This window comes from Tinamus guttatus, unplaced genomic scaffold (genome assembly GCF_059628265.1).
Source record: "Tinamus guttatus ecotype Peru unplaced genomic scaffold, ASM5962826v1 Tinamus_guttatus_pri_ptg000150l, whole genome shotgun sequence".
Lineage (NCBI taxonomy): Eukaryota > Metazoa > Chordata > Aves > Tinamiformes > Tinamidae > Tinamus > Tinamus guttatus.
This window is the reverse complement of record NW_028288684.1, coordinates 13,999,020-14,019,511: the sequence shown is the minus strand read 5'-3', so window position 1 is coordinate 14,019,511 and position 20,492 is coordinate 13,999,020. Positions and strand designations below refer to the sequence as shown.

Genomic DNA, 20,492 nt, shown 5'->3' with positions numbered 1-20,492 from the left:
TCAGCTTGATAAATCTATTATGCAGTGTACCTCCTGACAAATTAATTGGTGCACAGGATACGTCTGGTTTCCGGAATGAAACAAATCTTTTGCAAGGACCTCACAAGGAGATAATAAAGATATGAGACTGTGAGACTGAGCACAAAGCAGTGGAAACGGAGGCGGTGAAAGTTGTCATCATTGTGAGTCCTGAGTGACAACAGAACACACAGGATCCCCGTCAGCAAGGAAATTCATGGACAAATGTGAAACACAGCAAGAACATTCGGTAGTGTTCTCCAGGGGCATCCAGTAGATAGATAGACAAGAGCCTCAGACCAGTTTAGTAAAAATAAATTTTTAGGCAGTGGTGATGCAAATTCTTCTCACATAAAACTACAGTACAAATGGTCATTTTATTTCCTTTGACGTTTATGTTGTTTGAGGGAGCCATACATTTGTCCATAAAAATGCTGTGCTTATACTGTTATTAGGGAAGATTGTGTCTGCCTTGGATGGGAAAATTTATTGTCATTCTTCACAATTTCCTGAGTCCTTTTATATTGGCGCAATATGAGTTATCTAATCAGGCCTTCTCTTGAGATATTTGCAATAATTGCCATCCTAACATTTCATTCAACTTGTAATGCAATTATTTCAGGGGGTCAATCCGTTGCCTAGCATACTTTATTGGCATGTAATTAATTGAGAGAATGTAAAACAAAAAAGCACAATTGTTTTATCTTCAGAGATAGATAGATGCCTCAGAAGCAATGAGGTTCTGCCACAAGGTCCATGTTCCACTACTGCTGAAGCTCTTCCTTAATCATTTTTTCTCATCAATGTTTAAAGCATCTCTTGAAATATTCCCTGACAGAATGAACTGGGAAGTCAAATGTCCAGATATCTACTCATGCATTAGCTAGAGCAACTTTGGTGAATATCAATGCCTTTTTAACTAATGATGTGATTGATTGGCTTTGTTGGGCAGTTTTGTTCAGAGGGAAAAGAGGATGCACAAAGTGCCTGTGTACATGAACAAGTAGCTAAGCCGGGCTCCTGCACGCTTCAGCTTTTCACTGTTTCCAAGTCACTCGACCCTGCCAGCACTTTCTCCTTACGGCTGGTCACAAGGGAGTTCTATGAAGAGCAGCAACAAGACATAGCGGTACCCTCTGGCTTGGGTTGGTGGAATTCCTTCTGGAGCCACGTCAGCCTTTGCTCAGTTTGTTGCTCTCTTCATTACCTCAGCTTTTCCTTATTGAAATACAAGAAATAAAAGGCATCATGGTTTCATCTAAATTACTGCTGAGTAGGATTTCTAAAACCTCCCTTTTCTTTCGCTTAGATAATAACAAAATAGCAGGGCTGTCTACTGAGAAGATGCGAGTGCTAGATGATTATTCTCTGAACTCATCAGTATGATGAAGTGAGCTACACCTGCTCTGGGTAGTGATGAGTCAATCTGCACAGGAGCTGTATCATTACAGAGTCTGAAATGCAATAATGAAAAAGATCACATTTAATTAGAGGTTAAAGCAAAGGCTTCTACCTCAAATGGCTTGAACGTCTCATTTCAAATAATGGGTAAAATTCTTTTATTATTTTACACCATTCCATCCTGCTTCATCTAAAACAAAACAAAACAAAACCCCAAGTCATTTTTGAACGTTACATGCATTCAGATTGAGATTGGACATAACATGCAGAACAAAGAGGTCATTCCAGTCAATCTAAAGAAATATCAATGCATACGGAGAGGATGAAGACTAAATAAAGGTAGCAATAGCAGTGTCCTTAATTAAATGCATGTTTAAGTAGGACCAGGGTTTAAAACTTGAGTATTTTAGTTCTTCAGTGTCTCAATAACTCTTTCCGTTTTTTTTTTTTCTGAGTTGCTGCTATTAGTAAGATTTCCCATTCTGACAGAATTCATACATATTTTGCTGCAGAGACCAAAAGCCTTTTGCTGTTGTTTAATGGTGCATGAAATGTTTTTTTCTAATTAAATTAATCTGGAGAAAAGTCACCTACGTGGTAAATCAGAGCCCTTTAAAACTGTTCACGCTGTGTGCATGGATTATTTATCATACTGAGATCAACTCACAAGAAGGAGGGCAGTTGTTAGAAACGCAGCTCAAACACCGCTTTCCAAATGCGTTGTGTTATGTGGAAGTCCTGCAGTAGCAGCAGCGTCGCGGTTGCCGTTGGCACGGCCCGCACGGCTCCGAGCGCACGTCCACGTCACCGGCTCCGGGAGCGCCGCGGGCACCGCGGCTCCCTGCCCCATGGACACAGCCGGGAGCTCTGGGCTCCGCGTCCGCGCGGCGCTCGTGGCTGCGACCCGGCCGGCTGCAGCGGTGCTGCCGCCGGCACCTCTTTTCCTGCCGCTCTAGGGAACAGAAGACTGAAGCACTTCCCGCACTCCTCCCGAGTCAGCACATCTCCAATTTATTGGGCATGACACAATGTAGCCAGACAACACCTTTACAAAAATACTTGAAAGCTATTTCAGACTTACTTACAAATATATAGATTCAAGATCCCCATCACAGGAAAATACAGGTATCTTATACAAGTCTCGCTAGCTCTCTTTTTTTAAAAATAAAAATAACAGCAATAGACTGAAAATTGCATCCATCACACTCCTGATTATTAAATACAAAGCAATGCTAACATCAGTTCAAACATGTCTCAGTTAAATATTAGTATTTGGCTTTCTACAGAATTCTCCATCTGTAGAATTTTCCATCCATGCCTTCTGCTTTCAAATACTCCATATGAAATTAAGTGTGCGGGGCAGGGGAGGCATCTTACAAATATATGAAAGGACTGTATTGCAAGAGTTCCTCACATTGGATTTTATCTCTTAGACTGTGCTTTGTTTTTCCTGTAACGTAGCTTTTCTTTGAATTAACAGCCATCTTCAGGGAAGGCAAACTTAAAGGCAAACTCTTCCAAAATAGTATTTTCAGCCTTTTTTTTTTTCCCTCTAATATCAAATGTGCTTAGATTTTGTTCACAGAACTTTGTAATTAGCCAAATAGACACATGATGTCCATTGCTAACCTTGAGAAAGGGTTTGAGTTTCTGTCTCTGAGGAAAGTTTAAGTTGAATGTAACTGTCACCAGGAAGTGCAGGTGTCAGTAAACGCAGAGACAACGCTTCGCTGTAACAAGAAGTGAACTGGACAGCACGCAGCATGACCATATTGAAGAGTGAGATTTGGAATACAAAGCATCCAGTTATATTTTTAACTATAAAGACTTTAATTCTCAGAAATCCCTTCACTAACCCATGGTGTGCAATGATGATAGTCCCAGGAGACTGAATTACCCTCCATAGTGCATAATGTCACCATGATAGAACAGAACTGGGCTGTTTGATGCTTCCATTGCCCAAATACCCGGGCATTTCAGGTAATGATAAATGGTTGAAAAAAAATTAACAGTTTCTGCTGTTTCACTTTTTTTCTATTTAATAGTGCATATTTTTGAGCAAATGTTGTACTTTGCCTATAAAATAATATATTCATGTTCAACAGCAAAGTAATTCCACGTGTTCTTATTGAAAATGTTGCTGGGATCTGGGAAAATGGTATGGAACATATTCTTACTTCTACAAGTGGTCTTTGCCACTACTCTGAAGGTCTGGGGCCACACTGTGAACATGACATCTCCAAAGAAACATCTAACAAAAGAATGGTCCCTGTTGACATCATCTACCAGTCTCTGAAATTTCATTTCCTTTACTGAAAGTTTAAGTCATGACCAAACATCCTCTGAGCTGTAGGTAAAAATTCCTTAAAAGGAAAGTGCAATCATTTCATTATAATGCACAAATAAAATTATGAGGTTTTTTTTATAATATGTATTTATTTCTACATAAGGAGGATAAGATGGTCTAGTATTAGAGCCTTCCTCAAAAAATATGTCTTTTAAAACTGCTAGTTGTAATGGGGATGCTACAGGACAGCTGCAACTGTGTGCATACATGTGGGGCTGTGTGCTTGCCTGCATGTGTGTGTGATGATTAAAATATTTCAGCTATTCATGCTAAGTGTTCTTTAACTGTTAGAAAAAGCACTGCCTTAAACACTACTATTCATAATGGTGGCATTAGCCTTACTTTTAGATTTGCTAACAACTGCAATCAACTGCCTTTTAAGTTGATTTGTCCATTTTGGGCAATTTATAAAATTCAGATTTATGGCTTTCAAATATCATGCAACATTAGATAATCCAGTTCCTTAGAGTTTTCATTCTTTAGAAAGAAATTAAGAGATCTGATTAAATTTCAGTACACAATTAGCCTTAGAATGCAATGGGACTGCATACTCTTTTGAAACAAATCTGTTTTTAGATAACAATCCTGCAACCCGTGAATTTTAGTTTTTTGTTTTTTTTTTTTTTTCCCCCAAGAATTCAGTATTCTAGGTAGCATTCACACCCTCTCTGAACATCTGCTGCCATGTACGTGTTCACTGGGGCTTTGCTTATTCAATCAAATTTCACAGAGCCGCAATGAACCTGCCTGAATAAATCTCTGTTTTTGGAAGAGAGCCAGGATGAGAACATTGTTCTCAACTGGATGATATTGCAGATCAGAGTGTCAGAATGGGCACGAAACAACAACAGAGGGTATGAAGTGTTAAAGCATTTTTGTCTAGTGTATGAAAAACAGGCATATGTGGAAACTGCATGTACAATATGCAAGGATTGACTTATGGTACTGACCCTAACGATCTCACCAGCATAATGCAATGATCTGCAATGATCTCTGCATGATCTGCTCAGTTAGCTCAGATTTGATGGAAAAAACACATATCGTGCCACTAGAGTTTTCCATTTTGCATCTAGTTGTAAAGTACACTGCTATAGAGTTCACAGATAGGAAGTTCTGGATTCCAGGAGAACCTTCTTTTTCCTCAATATAGCAAAAAGAGATTTTAGTACTAAACTGGTTGGGTGGATATTTAAATTGAGCTGTGGGAAAATGCAATAGAGTGAGACTACTTAAATGCCATTGTGAGAACTTCCTCACTGATATGCTTGAATGCTAAATTTGTGGAGCCATTGTACCTGTAGAGGTGAAAGAGTAATTTAGTTTTCTTTCCCAGAAAAAAATGATCTATGGCTAAAAGACTTACAGTGTTATTTTTTTTATAATGAGCACGACTCTCACCAGCAAGAAACTGCTGCCAATTTTAAATGATGAGCTAGAACTAAATGAAAGTTCACTACTCTTTAATATTCTTTATATTCTTTACATCTTGAGCAGAGTACAGCAGGTCTGATCCACGAAAGAAAATGCCAGAGTGTAGGCAAAAAACAAGAAGAAAGAAAAAAAAAAGAGAGAGAGAAACACCAAGGGAGCCACATTTCTCATGTACTTAAAGTCATGCAAAGGCTGGAATAGGAAATTCAGTTCAGATGGCATCGCTATCTTCTGAGGATTATTTTCCTCAGGCAAACAAATGTACAGCTAAAATTTTAGCTAACTCAGTTATCATTAATCATGCAGTTGTCTTTTACTTACATGCCTCTGCTCAAGTATCTGAATGCCTATACTATCAATCTGTACACGAATAACTTCAATAATCGCATATTTATCTGAAAAAAAATCATAAATTTGAAAAATTTGAAAATAAAAACACCTATACTTTTTTTTTTCTTTTATCTTCCAGGAGGGAAAAGAGAATTAAATTAAAAACAAACCCGCTGTTCAGCAGTCAGGTCATGATGACACAGAGCAGCACAAAACAGTAAATCTAGCACTGCTGACAATCTAGCCTGGCAGTATATACAAAGGCTTTTGAGCCATGGAAAGTTGGGAAGGCTTTGGATATTGGCTGTGCGGCTGCAAGCTGATTTATCCGAAGGAAAGCAAGGTCAGGCTGCCACCAATGGCATGTGAGACAACAAATGCTTATTTGGAGCTGCAGAGCTGAAAGGGGGAACGCAGCCCATTGCTCTCCCGCTCTAGGAATAAGCTAACCTTAGGTTTGGACAGGTAGGAGAGTATGGGAGGAAAGGATTCCTACAGATACTACAGTTATGCTACTGATATGCCACTGATGATAAGAATAAAGATTTGTTTGTAGATAGGAATGCAGTAAAGTAGTGAACTTCACAATAAAACCAAATTATTGGCAGGTGTTCTGTCGAAAAAAATCAAAAAACATTTAGATTAGTTTTAAGTTTAAAAAATCCTGACGTTTCATTACTGTCATTTGTTATAATGCTTGCAGGCTTGCAGAATCTTTGACTCTGCTTTGCAAAAGCAAAATACCTTCCTTATCTTTCTGTTAGCTTCCTAGTTCAATATAATCATTGAGAGACACATATTTCTATAGCTTATAAAAAGCAAAAGAGAATCAAAGCACCAAGGCCGTGACCATTCAGAAAATACAAACTGAATGCTTCTCTTGCTATTTTCCATGTAACGCTAGAGAATAAAACTGCAGTGCAGCTGAAGGAACAGCTGGAGCACAAAAATATCTAAGCTTCAGTTTATTACCCACACGTATAACAAGCCTGTTCCAAAACCTCACAAAATCATTTGAAAGATTCCCAGGCTACATTTGCTTAGGTCATGGAACAGCTGTTAACGAGCACCATCCTCCCTCCCCAAATGCCTGTCAGAAATGTGGATGCAGCTGGGGTCTGCGAGGGTGTGAGTTGTGTGTCTGACCCCTCCAAGGCCTGTGCAGCAGGTAGGACAGCGGAGCATCCCCAGGCCACGTGGCAACCCGTGGCACAACCTGGTGCGGGATGTTTCCCGTCCTCTGTCCTGCACTGCCACGGTTTTCCAATTCCAAGCACAGCTGGGGCTCCTTCTGCTATGCAGTTTAACTTGCAAAACAGTCTTTGAAAACTATAAATACTTTAGAGCATGTCATGCCCCTAAAAACTGAATAATGAAGGCAGAGACCAAAGCAAGCAGTTGAAGACAGGGAGGTTTTGTTAGTTAGTTTCACTTACATATTAGCAGAAGGCAATACTGAGGCCTTGGGTCAAAAATGCAGGAATTGTACATTACAGTAAAGGCTTAGCTTCAGGCAGAGCTTGCATAATTTCCCATAAGATTTAATAACGTCCAGTGTCCTGACAGAAAAATGAAATTATGTCTGAAATCTAAGGATGATGACAAGCTTTTGTGCAGAGAGTACAGTATTAATATATTTATAAATGTAATCACGAAAATCATTTATGCTGGAGCAAGAACTTTCTTTGTCCACCAAAATTTCCTACTATTGGTAAGCAAAATTCAACATAAGAAGATGCAGCCTTTTTATGCCTAGTTCAATAGATACAAAAGCATTAGAAGTTGTTTAATTAGACCTATTTGTAAACGTCAGGTTAAAAAACACCTTAATCTTGAAGCAAATATAAATGCTGAGAAATACAGAAAACTGACAAGCCTTGAACTCTGAAAAACGCCTAGAGAAAACTAGTTTGCTAATAGTTCTTTGGATATGGCTGCAGTGCTGCAAAATCACAGCACCTGAAATGTCTGCAGGAGAAGGAAAAAAATTTGTGTTTTGATTATTGTAAATGGTATCAGTATAATCTGAAGAAAATGATGACACCAAAATAGAGACTAAATGCAATTTTAGAAACTGAGCTCAAAGCTGGAAGATCTCAAATTAATTTAGTTTTGTCTAACTTTAGACAACTTAATAATGAATACAGGATTTTCAAAAGACATAGCAGCCACATTTAGCCAAACTCTTCCTGAAAGCCTTGTGCAGTGTGTTATTTATCATGATCATGATACTCTGGAATTTTTTTCTGAACGATAGAGATCTTCAAGAAATAGAATTGCTATTTATTTGCTATTTATTCCCAAAAGACATCTGATCTTTCTTTTGGATGATGCCTTTGAGACAAATGCATAGTATTTCAGACTAAGCTGCCACACTTAAGGGCCACAGTGACATGGCAAACACTTGGAACAAATTGTAGGAACAGAGTAAAAGGCAGATGGAGTTTGACCTAGGGCATTCTTAAGGCAAGCATATTGACTCTTCCATTTTCTCATTTCAGAATTAGGATGTCAAGGAGTAATTTTTAGTGTGGGAAGTTTCTGTTAGAGTCTTACAATTTCTGTAAACAGTGAACAGTAAATCATATGGCAATGTTTAACTTACCAGAGGATATATGAAAATATTTTTGTTATACAAAAGCAGGATGGTTGTAATCAACAATTTTTTTAACTGCGCTCCACACTTACTGAATGCAAATACAAATAAAAATCAATAAACTAAAGCCTTGTTTATTTCTAAAGCAGAAATGAAGATTTCTGCATTATTTATTAGAACATAATTGCTTTAAAGATCAGACTTATAAGTCAGACTGTACTGAAAAAAATGGTTGTCTCTTGGCAGTTCAAAATCATGACCCTAGTCAACTAGCAAGGAAGTCTGGTTATGCCATTTTATCTGAGGATATTTCTTTTCCCCACTCCTAGCGGATTTGTATTATTATGTGAGAGGCTGAAAAGTTTTTATTCCCATTTGTAACACAACTTTCTTCTGGAATGGCTTTAAGCATCGATAAATAACAAAGATATCTTTAGACCTACCTTTTAGATGGTACTTCTCAGCATTTCTTTGTATACAAATAAAATCACTTAAACTTTTAATGAGCATCACCCTGATTTAATGAGGAATACTGAACTTCTATGCAGCAGGTCTGCCGTTGTACTTTGCTCCCATGACAAGGATATTTCTACGCACATCAAATTACACGCAGCTGACATGATGGATGTAGCCAACATGTAAGGGCAAAAGAGCCCTCGTGCGTGGCTAACAGGAACCCCAGTGTGACTCACTGTCCCCCTACACTGCTAGAGAACTTCAGTACAATTTTTAGCAAAATGGCAAAAATATCTCATATTGTAATTCCCTTATAAACTCTTTGGGGGCTGTAACCATTTCTCTTTTGCTCTCTTTCTCTTTTGGTTGAATGCCTCATATCTATGAGTTGTTTTAAACTCAACCCTAAGGCAAAAATATCACCACATTATCATTCTTCAGTCAAATATTTCATTTCCATGGTAAAACATGACAAATCTTTTGAACAAATAAAGCTAATTGAGTTCAATTCCTCTTTTACTGTTACCCAAATTATAACAGCATGCCTTTAAAGCATAAAATATTTACCTCTACAAAACGGTAACAAAATGAGCTTGATGTGTATCAAAAACATTGTAGTCATATTTTCCATTTCTTTTTGCATTTAATCTCTCTACAATTTGATGTTAATGGTTGTTTGAGTATTCAACATTAAAATTCAAAGCATTAAGATAATTAAGAGTTGTAGTCTCTGAAAACATTTCTATTTAAAGCTTCTGAAACACAGAATTTTAAAGAAGTTGCCAAATTTAAGATTACAGCTAAGTGATTTAGCTTTAGCAAATGCCAAACTTTAAAGAAAAATAATGCAAACTAAAGCTGAGTGTGTTTGCATACACATTATTCTGGCGTAACATACATGGACATTTTTATAAGCTTTCCAATTTTTGAAGAAGAATTGAGCTGAATGGTGCAAAAGCAGCACACTGGCCTCACAGTTTCAATGCAGTATGAGCACAGACAAGAATATGAATGTTATGTTTTGTTGCTAGCATTTTAGTTACTCATGAAGATACCACAGTGACATCTACTTAGATCTGGACAGCTTATTTTGAGAGGATATTTATGTGAGGCAGATTACTATGTAAAAAGTGAAATATCCATGAGAAAATGTGGGCAATATATATTTTAATTTCTTAAAAATATTTAGTATTACACGCATGCCCACAGGTACCCATGCACATAATGTATTAAAAAGTTTACACCATGTCATATAAGAACTTTGAAAGTGTATAATATGTAAGAAAAATGTATAAGATAACTTTTCTTAGAAATCTGAAAGCTGTTTTCATTATCATTCGTACGCACATCTAAAGAGCAATCTAGCCAAGTTTACAAAACATTTGTTATGACTGTCGTGATTTTTGCAGTAAAAGGAATCAAGAACTCACAATATGTACATCAAACTTACATGGTTGTGTATGTTACAAGTATAAAGCAACAGGTAGGGTACGTATGACAAATATACCGAAGTCCTGGCATTGCAAAATCTTGACCAAAATAAACAAACAAAACCATGACCCAGAAATCATCTCTATGATAAGAGAAAAGACATTTCACTTTTTGTGAAAGAGAAGAGGTTTCACCATCCCTGCCAGAATCTTGGGCAGCTGGGCAGCGATCACCTCCGACATCATCTCGGGGAATTCAACGCTTAGTGCCCGGGACTGGAGAAAGGTGTTCAGGCAGAAGAGATGGAGCTGTTTCACTAGCTGGATTTAATAAAATACAACATGATAAATCAGGCTAACAGTGAACGTAGTCAGATATACATGCTGTTCATCATTATTAAATCTTCTATTTTATCCTGATGCTCAACATGTTTTGATGCTACATTTACTGCATGCCATTCAGATACCACTTTGAGGACAGAATTTGTTACTTTCTTGTGAGCTTTTCCATGGTTCTCATTATAGTCATATTTGGGTATGTCACAAGTATTAAACTTCATAGGTCCCTGCCTTTCCAAAGCAACTGCTTAATAAAATTCACCTCTTTTCTGTAATTGAAATGTTTCAAGTTAATAGCAGGTTTTCTTTTACATGTGTGTCCTTTATATTGTCAAAGATCATATTATTTCTGCTACCAGAGTGATCTTTCTCCTGTCTCTCCCTTATCTCTGTCAGTCTGAGCTGGAATAGGGACTTGAATTAATGCTGTGTGTCCCAAGCACTATGCTAGCCATCATTCTGCAGGATACTTCACTACAAGCTCACTCACTTGCTCCCATTGAGGCTACTTTGCAAAAGTATTTAAAATGAAGCGATTGACCCTACATCCTACTGGATACTATGAGATTCAGATCACAAATTCTACAAGTCAGGAAAAGCCTTTTATCCCAAGAATGATACACCAAACAGGTTCATTGAGCACAGGGTTACTATGACTAATAGACTGGAGAGGACTATTTTTTTTTTTTGCAAGGTTAAGGTGTCTGAAGTCCAAATGCAGGGAAGGGTTTGGCACTAGCAGTGCCAAGTGAAGACTGGAGTCTGATTACCATTAAATACTTGAAATTAAGCTCCTTCTCCTGTTCAGTATTCTCTATTGCCTCCCTTAGCAAGTAAGTATGCTTTTTCTGTGGATGGCAGAAGTTGGTGAAGAGGTTTGTGCAGTGGATGAACAGATTCTCGATTACTTGGTGAAACACATACTTACCACTCTTGTTACCTCTCTTAATCAATAAATAAGGTCTTCAAGTTATTGGGGTTTTTTTCCTATCAAAATGAGTAATTAGTGATAAAAGGTTTTAGATGAATATCTACTTATTCATAAAGAATGAAAACAAAATGTAGATTTGGTGAATACAGAAGAATGTAAACAAGTAAAGACATCATCTTTCCTTGAGATTCTAAGTTCCTCTAGACCAGCACAGAACTCAAAAGCAGTCTTCCTAGATTGTCTTAATGTATTCCTCAAGTACTTGCTAAAAATGTCAAGAGTTGCCCTGGGCCTCTGATTTTGCCTGTCTTGCAGAGACAGCCATTACAAAACAATATTCACAAGGATAGAGGTTTCTACAGAATGTTATTCACTCCTCAGTTTTAATAAATCCTAAGGCTGTATGTTAGAATCTCAGGGATCTGGAAAGGCTTCAGTTTCATATTTTAAAACCCTCATGAATTTCTACTTCATTATTAGAGCTATCAAAGATTAGTAGTAGAGACAAAAACTTAATAAATGCTTACAATATATATGGACTAATAGTTCAAATATGGTTGGAAAATTATCTGGATGATCCCTAATTCTTTGAAGTCTGACTTCAAAACATTAATTTCCTATTCTTTGCATTTTTAAAATGTTTTTAAGCATTCACTAGCATACATATACACAGATAGATCCCTACCAACAAACATAATAGCAGAAATAGTGCCACATTCAAATGTTATTTCTCACTCACTTAAATCTTGTATACCATTTCGTATGCAATACATATTTATAAATATATACGTATTCACACAGATATACACAAAGAAAAGTTTAGTTATAATATTTTTCATTTAGAAATGTTGATTCTTTCCATAAAATTACTTTTAAGACTTATTACTTCCTTCTGCCATAAAAAGCAAAACAAATTAACAAGGAAACTTACATCGTGCATGGAATCCATCAGTTTCGTGAGCTGATAAAAGCGCTGCGAGTTGGCCACGACGCCTTTCTGGCGCAAACCAATTGCCTTCACCAGTTCTCTAATGTAGCTCGTTCGCATCTCATCAAATTGGCTTTGACTTCTTAGACCTTCCAAAGGAACTAAAAAAGAAGTAACATTTGCTTTGCAATTTATTCTTAGCACAGCGAGAGAGATTTAAAATACAGGAGCAGTTTATACTGTATTTTACAGTGTACTTTATTATTATATCACAAGTGTATCTAAATTTCACTGAAATGTAAGACTTCTCTCTAATAGTCATATAGATATGGGAGTTCTATTAGTGAGGAAAAAGAGGTGGAATCCATTTAAAATAAGAATACATTCAACACCCTGCAATTCCAGCAAAGCAACTGCAGTTATATCAGGCAGGAATTTTGGTTCACATTATTTTTATTGCATTAGCAGTGCGTGTTCACTATTTTAGTAACTTTCATATTTATATGAGCGAACATTACATTCTGTTGATGACTGATATTTTATTATAAGCCTAGGTAAAGACCAGCCAAGAACATCTTAAGAAGGAATAAAGAAGATAAAGAACTAAAATTTATCTTTTACTGAAACTTTGCACAACCAGAAAATAAGATTATTCGGGATTCACATGTCTCTGCTCCTACTCAGTACGTAGAGAACCAAACCTCAGTATCCTTATAAGTTTACAAGTTGCCTAAGTTGCATTTCTAATAATAGCTCTACCATCTGGGAATTCATCACTGACAATTATGCTCTCAGCAGAAGGACTTTTCAGCATTTTAGAAAGGGTTTCAGAAGAGAACTTCATACACTTCCATATTACTCGGTTAAAGTGGAACACCACTGCATGCGCTGCGATCTTAAAAGACATAAATGATTATAGTGACCACAAACTTGCTCTTAAACAAAAAACTAAATGCAACAATATTGTCATTTGTTTATATCTGAGCTAAGCTCAACCACTTTACAAACAGAAGTTGAATAAATGTTAGTACTGCTGGACTTTTTTTAAAAAAGTAAGCATACTTTAACTTCTTGGCCAGGATAAAGCGCTCAATCAACAAATCTGACAATTTATTAAATACTTGTTTGTATTTCTAATGGTTGTAAGGGTTGTAAGGTTATATGTTCAGTCTCATTTAAACTAAATTGCTCCCTGGATGAAATAAGTCACAGAATCACAGAATGGCTGAGGTTGGAAGGGACCTCTAGAGATCATCTAGCCCAATCCCCTGCTCCAGCAGGGACACCCAGAGCACGTGGCACAGGGTGGCATCCAGGCGGGTTTGGAAGATCTCCAGAGAAGGAGACTCCACAGCCTCTCACTTGCTTAGAAAATGTATAATGAAATCTGACTGGATCTAGCATTTCTCCAGCATGATATAGAACAAACACAACAATGAAGTACAGATTTTTTGCTCCTTATAAATATATAAACCTTTTTTTCCTAAAGAAATTTTCCATTTATTAGACCAGACAGCTTGGCAATTTTCAGGCCAAACAATACTGCCCGGAACTCTAAATTACAGCTTGTAATATGTTACACAGAAATAAAGCATTTTTCTACCTACTTGTATTGAGAAGTAAAAGTGCCTTCATACACAAGAACTCTTCTTGGCTGACTTGAAGTCTGACAAATTCCTGTGGAAGCTGCCACATGGATAGACACAGTGAATAGAACGATGATTCTTTCATCCTCTGTCTTACACCCAGAAAAAGTTAAAAAAAGAAAAAAGAAAATAAAGAAAAGACTCAGCTTCTAATTGTTTGAAGGAAATAGCTTGTTACCAATTAAATTATACATTTATACAATTATGTGAATTATATATAATATATATTATGTACATATTATACAAATTTCACATTACTGAAAATAAGAGAAGAGATTATACCTAGAGAGAGAGGAAAAAAATGAATTTTTCTATATTTATATATGTGTTTTTTAATAGTAACAATTTTGCTACTATTTTGGATGTTTACTCTGTTGTTATTGGTCTGAAGGAACCTTGGAGGCTATCAAAGCTGAAGATTAACCACAAAAAAGAGGGTTTTTATTAACTTAAAATACTAATGTGAAATATTGTATTATTACAATAGAAATTTGAAACAATTTGAAATTGTTTTCTTTCAATTTGAAATTAAGACAATTGACGCAATTTGAAATTGTTTTCTTTCATAAGTTGGCAGATTTCTTTTATTCTTTGAAAAAAGAACCTAAAATTTAAGATTGCCTGTTCCTACCTCTGATAGGTTTTATAAAAACCTGTCATTGAGTTTTGAGAAAATGTATTTACCATGTATTAAAATATTTTATTGAAAGTCTAAATAAGATTTTACCACTAACAGCAATGATACTATTTTGTAACATTTTATAACATTAAAAAAGTTTATAATTATTAAATATAAATATACAAAAATATTTTACATATTTTGAACTCTAACATAGCCTTATTTAAGAAAGTGTGTAAACAGGACAAATCATATCAGCCAATGTGTAAAATGTTTTTTTTTTTTTGCAGAATTAGATCCCTTTTTTTTCCACTTTGAGATTTTATTATTCATAATATACTTTATTGTGTATATTTATCAGGAAGGCCAAGGTTTTCAATTGAAATGACTGCAACAGCAGCATCCTATAGTTTATAAACTGAACCTGAAGAGCCAACAACATGAGCTGATTTTAGAAAGCTGCATTCTCATCTGAATGGAAAAACAAAGACAAGATTAAATTTTGCCCCATGACACTAAAGGGAGCTTTGTCTCTGTTTACAAAGGGAATTCTAATGTTCAGAAATTCAGAGAAAGATTCCAACCCGGTTGCAGATATTACTCCCAGTAAAGACATCATAAGATATTTTCTATGTCTAAAAGAATCTTCTCAATGTATTGAGGTTTTTTTTTCTTCTCTGCTGTTATTTTATAACTTTTTTTTTCTTTTTCAAAATCTGAACTGTTGCATCAGTTTTGACATGAATTAAATATAAACTTTTGATCTGTTAGATATGCATGGACATAGTTATTTCCATGTCTAATTTAAATCTCCTTTTTTATTCTTTCCTACTATTCCCTTTTCGTAAGAGGCATCTCAGAAGGGTGATATTAGCTTTCCACATTTGGTATTACTAAAATTTTCTTCTTAGACATATATCCAGAAACTGGGACATCTAAGTAACAAAAAAAATCTTTGCAGTGATTTAATATTAATTCATGAAAACACATCAAACTAACAGCCCTGGCTTTCCTGTTCGAAGTTACTGTTACTAAGGACAGCATTCTCAAAGAGCAACAAAAATGACTTCTGGATGAATTCTCTCAATAAATATTGTCTGTGAAACAAATTTTGCACTGTGATTTCATGGCCATTTCAAAACGCCTTAAGCATGAGGTGCCACAACAGAAGAAATTTCCCTTATCTCCTTCCACCTCTAGGTGTGCACTCCTGCTCTTCTGGCCTAAGTGCCTGTACACCCATGTACAAGTCAGATCACCTCCACCTAAAAATTAATTGCTTTTTCTAGGCATTTTTGAAGTTTATCAGTTTCCTTATCTATTTTACAGTGTAGCTGTAAGACCGAGTGTACCAGTCAGTAGATATGATTGAGGGTACCAATTACTCTTTGTTTCTAACTCTGTTTCTAATGTTTCAAAGAGGACTGCTGAGATGTTCTCCAATGGAAAGAAGGCTGTATGGTCAATCCCTCTCTCTCAGTGTAGATAGACTTGGGCTGCAAACAAAAAGTTCTCTTGGAGGGCTTGTGAGCGGTGCTCATAAATCTCAACCCTTTTCTGGAAGAAAGTACTTAAAGTCTTCTTCACCAGGTGGCAGCAGTGGTCCACACGTAGGGTAATAGTCCAGGATGTGTTAGTACTGCCTGAAGACAGATTGAGATGTCGCTGGGTGCACAGTAGGAGAATACAGTGACAAGTTTTCTCAGGCCCATCCCTTTAAAGTGTTGTACAACTTCATTAATATATATGGGACAAAGGACCAGCCTAATGCACTGAATATCTTGTATAAAGAACACAGATGGAAAAAAAAACTTAGATGTCAGATTTCACTGACAGATGCATACAGATTTTAAGTACAGATTTTATGTTGTTTTCAATTGAGATGACACAAGTTTGTAAATTTTGGATATCTGTGCATAGGTCTTCTTCAAGACCTTAATCCTTATACAGACATGATCTATATGAAAGTTTGCTTAACTTTTAGCTCTCTTTATACTGTCTCTTTTAGGATATTAAGGAAAAATAAATATATAGAGAAACTTTTCCTTGCTTGCCTTGAACGCCTTACTATTCATGAAAAGATCCTGTGTGTTATGCCCAAAGTATCCAAAATTACAATTTTGGTAATATTAAATTGCTGAACTGAAAAACTGACAAAGACAGAAATTAAGATTATCTGCATCGTGAAGGATAATCTATACCAACAATCTCCTCCTCAAAAAAAAAAAAAACTAAAATCATCTGAAAATGTTATCCTTGATATTAAAACTCCTTCTTGCTAAATTAGTACAATTTTCTAACAAGAAGGATGCTTTAGAAAAATGGTTTAATAAGAAAGTGTCAAAACTGAGTATTTTAGACTATATGTAGCCTACTTGCACCTCACCAAACAATGTCCAAAATAGAGTTTTTTCCATTTATTAAACATGATCTCAGAAACATCTAAGTCAAATAAATTCAAGTAAATCATGTTACAGCATCATTATCTTTTTTTTTTTTTTTGTCATAGATAATGCAAAACATTATTAGAACTCCTCTGTTTGGTCACCTCAATGAAGTTACATTCTCATTAACACAAACGGGTTCAGAATGACATTTATATTACGGAACAATTGAGTCTACTTACTCATTTAGTATCAAATCTGGTGCAAAATATAACATCTGACCACTGACATGTTTGTATGATCTCCATCCCATTGCAAAGACCATTAGACTCATCCAGGAATACTGGATGAGGGTTATCTGATCATCAATATGCAAATTCCGAAACCCTGGAGATGAAATAAAAAGTTAAAATAGGTTATGGTCCTTATTTAGACAGAGGAGTAGCGTTCTTTAGAACACAACTTTTACATAAGCTCTAAAACTGGGTATAACTAGAAAGCTTTGGGTAGTTAAGAAGAATAATGGGAGTAACTAGGAAAACAAGTGTTTTTGAGGACATAGCTCAAGGAAGCTTGTGAAGTTCATATAATAACTGATCACTTCATTCTAGATGTAACCCATTCTTTTTCTTTTCCAGTATTTTGAAATGATCAAACCAAAATTAACTTTAGCCACCACCAGTCAGTGGTGACTAAATTATATTTATATTTAGGAAATACGAATGAATCTCATTCGTCTTTAGTAAAAATATTACATCATCACTGTAATCAACTCTTATCTAATAAATCTCGTATTTCAGTGTTCTTTACAAGAGACAAAGTTGCAATACAATAACTATCCACCTGTGAACAACTTGATTTTAACTACAGAGAAGTGTTTTCAGTTGTGAATCACAGTGGAAGAAGATGCATACTTTACTTTAAAACCTTTAGCTCTTCCATAACTTTGAAGACTGTTATGATGCAGCAGAGTCAATCTAACACCTCTCTGCTGCTGAAAGCAGTGGTCCATTACCTAGTCCTGTTACCTCTTTCAAGCCACCTCTGGCCTTCATGTTACCCCTCAGTAAGCCGATTCAGCTCATGAAGCCATCAGAAAACTACAGAGGGGAAAAAAAAGATTTGTTTTGTTCTCACTTAATGAGATGAATCAGTTCGACTAAGAGGTCAGACAAGAGCAAGCTGCACTAGCAAGGAGCAGCAAACAAGACCCCTTCCTGCAGCAGTGAGATATCAACTTGTGCTCACATGAAACCATATTTCCAGGCTTTCCAGCTTAACATACTGGCTTTTACAGATCCCAGGATTAAGTTCCTATGAGCATGCAGAGCACGTAGACACATAACATGACTTGTTTTTTCTTTTTTTTTTTTCTTTTTTTTTTTTTTTTTGTGAGCCAGCTCTGGATCTTCACCATTCAGTTATGTTTGGATAGCAGTCTATTTGTGTGGTGCTTATTCCTAACCATTATTTTTTATTATAATTTTTCTCTGTTGTCTTTAAAATTCATTTAAGCTGGAATAAGAACAGAGAACATTCAGAAGTCTAAATATTCCCATTACAAAAGAATGAATAGCAGATTAGAAGGGGGTAAAATGGAAAGGCTATTATAATGGCCAGATACAGGAATATTTTGGCTGTTTTCTTTTTAATGTCTTTTTAATGTCTAAAGTTTTCCTTTAAGAAGCATGTATTATTAAAATATATTTTATAGTGCATTTTATTGCATAAATCATCTGCTAAGTCCTTATGCAATTTGTTAAGAATTAAGTAATATGCAGACAACAGAAAAACAGTGTACTTTTTTGACTGCTCATCCTATGACATATTTGCTTAAATAGAATTATCTACATATAAGAAGTGTTATTACCTGGTAGCAGTTTAGACCACTTGACCACACAAAGAAGTTGCCTCTCACAAAGATGATTTAGACTGGTCAGCAAGGAACTTGGTGTTTCAGGCTTCGTATTGTCATAACCGGCATAGACAACTTCTGGCTCTATACCTCGTAAAACACTCATCATTGGGGGAACAAACTGTATTTCTTGATTTGGAGAAAAGGATGGCCTCTGGGTTAGAGACTGGCTTTCATCCTGAAGGGCTGCTGGCTGCTGGAGTGCGACATCTAATGTTCTCACAACCTTAATTTTGTTAAACTTTTTAAATTTTCGTCCTGAAAAAGAAAATTGTTGACCTGTTAAAAATTAACCAGAGAGATAAAACTTTCATTCTGTAGAAAGAAACTACAGTTGGCTTCTACATGTTTTCTATTTTTTGTTTCACAACTTACATAATTTTTTAAAAAGCTGGAAAATTCTTAAGTTACTCCCTCCATATCCTCCTTCCTGCCTTGAGAGATGAATTAATCCACCCATTAAAATTATTGCCATGAATTCTGGGTTACAGTAACCTGATAAAGTGTTTTCTGGTTCAGTTCCCACTGCTCTATAATATGCTGACAGTTGAGCCAAATAGCTCTACAGCTCAGTTTCTGGTCAATGTTATTTAATGACACCATTTCATTTTTTTTTCTCTAATATTCGGGAAAAAAATGCAAGTAAAATAACTATTACATGTAGCAATCTCTTTCTTCCCACTTCTGAAAAGGCATTTCAATCTCATAGCTAAATTCTGTTTGATGATTTGTAATATTGCACTTCTTGTTTACCACAAAAAATATAATTAAATGATAAGTAAAAACTCAACAAATGTTATGAAATCACATGTCAACACTTGAAGATTTCTTCAGTTTCTAGAGAATAATTTTACTTTTTCTGTAATTGTAATTTATATTTCTATGCTGCAGCGATTTGAAGAACACTTACTAAAAGATAATAGCTGAACTGCCTCCCTAGATAAGCACAAATACTATGTCAAGTACAGCTATGCAAATATCCAAAGCTGTAGGTAGTAATTCTTCAACTTTCTTTCATGGAAACATTCTAGAGCAAAAAGGAATTTGAGTCTTCAGGGCTTCTGGACAGCAAGCCTCAGGAACAGATTACCACACTAAATATTTCAATAAAAAGATCAATCCATGTAGAGGTGGCTGAGTGCAACACTTTCACTTCAAGTAAACCTTCAAAGGTGATGAAAACCCTAGTTAAATCATTCAGGTCTCAACTCCACCAAAGTTGTTTTGCTGAGTAAAAAAAAAAGGGGGGGGGGGTGTCAGAACAAACAAAAGTGCAACAAAAATACAAAAATGCTGATATATATGGTCTGATTTGTATGACCTGGGACAATAACAGGAAAGATGAAGTGTGACAGGAGACAAAGATTAAGTCCTTCTGCCTAAGAGAATAAAAAATCTTACATGTTTCATCCTTAAAGTAAACAATGAGGAAGGAGAAGGTTCTGTTGTAAGAAAACTCAGAAATCATATGAGTATTTCTACTGTCCTAAGAGTTTTTGCAAAATTCATCAATAGTAGAAAAAGACAGAGAAGCAAAACATCTCACTAAATGTGAAGAAAATCCGCCCCTATGAAACTGCTGAACCATTGAGAAACTGCATTTTAAAATGCCAACATGCAAAAAACACTGCAAAATACATGAGATTAAGGGAACAAAGATATTAATGTATCTTTACGTGTTTGAATTAAATGTCAGCTTGTATCAGACCTAGTAAATTATC

General features: G+C 35.8%; 1 protein-coding gene across 2 annotated transcripts in view; it reads right to left on the bottom strand.

The window, feature by feature from the left end:
• Window positions 1-9,956: 9,956 nt before the first annotated feature.
• The window catches only part of PGR (progesterone receptor), a 29,291-nt gene continuing 18,755 nt past the window's right edge, over window positions 9,957-20,492 (bottom strand). For both annotated transcript variants that reach the window (XM_088522333.1, XM_088522334.1), the window contains 5 exons: window positions 18,727-19,029; window positions 17,099-17,243; window positions 13,815-13,945; window positions 12,211-12,368; window positions 9,957-10,330 (listed from right to left, as the gene is read on the bottom strand). In XM_088522333.1, the coding sequence (XP_088378459.1) occupies window positions 10,175-10,330; window positions 12,211-12,368; window positions 13,815-13,945; window positions 17,099-17,243; window positions 18,727-19,029 (893 nt within the window). In that variant the 3' untranslated portion in view covers window positions 9,957-10,174. The remainder of the gene's footprint in view (window positions 10,331-12,210; window positions 12,369-13,814; window positions 13,946-17,098; window positions 17,244-18,726; window positions 19,030-20,492) is intronic.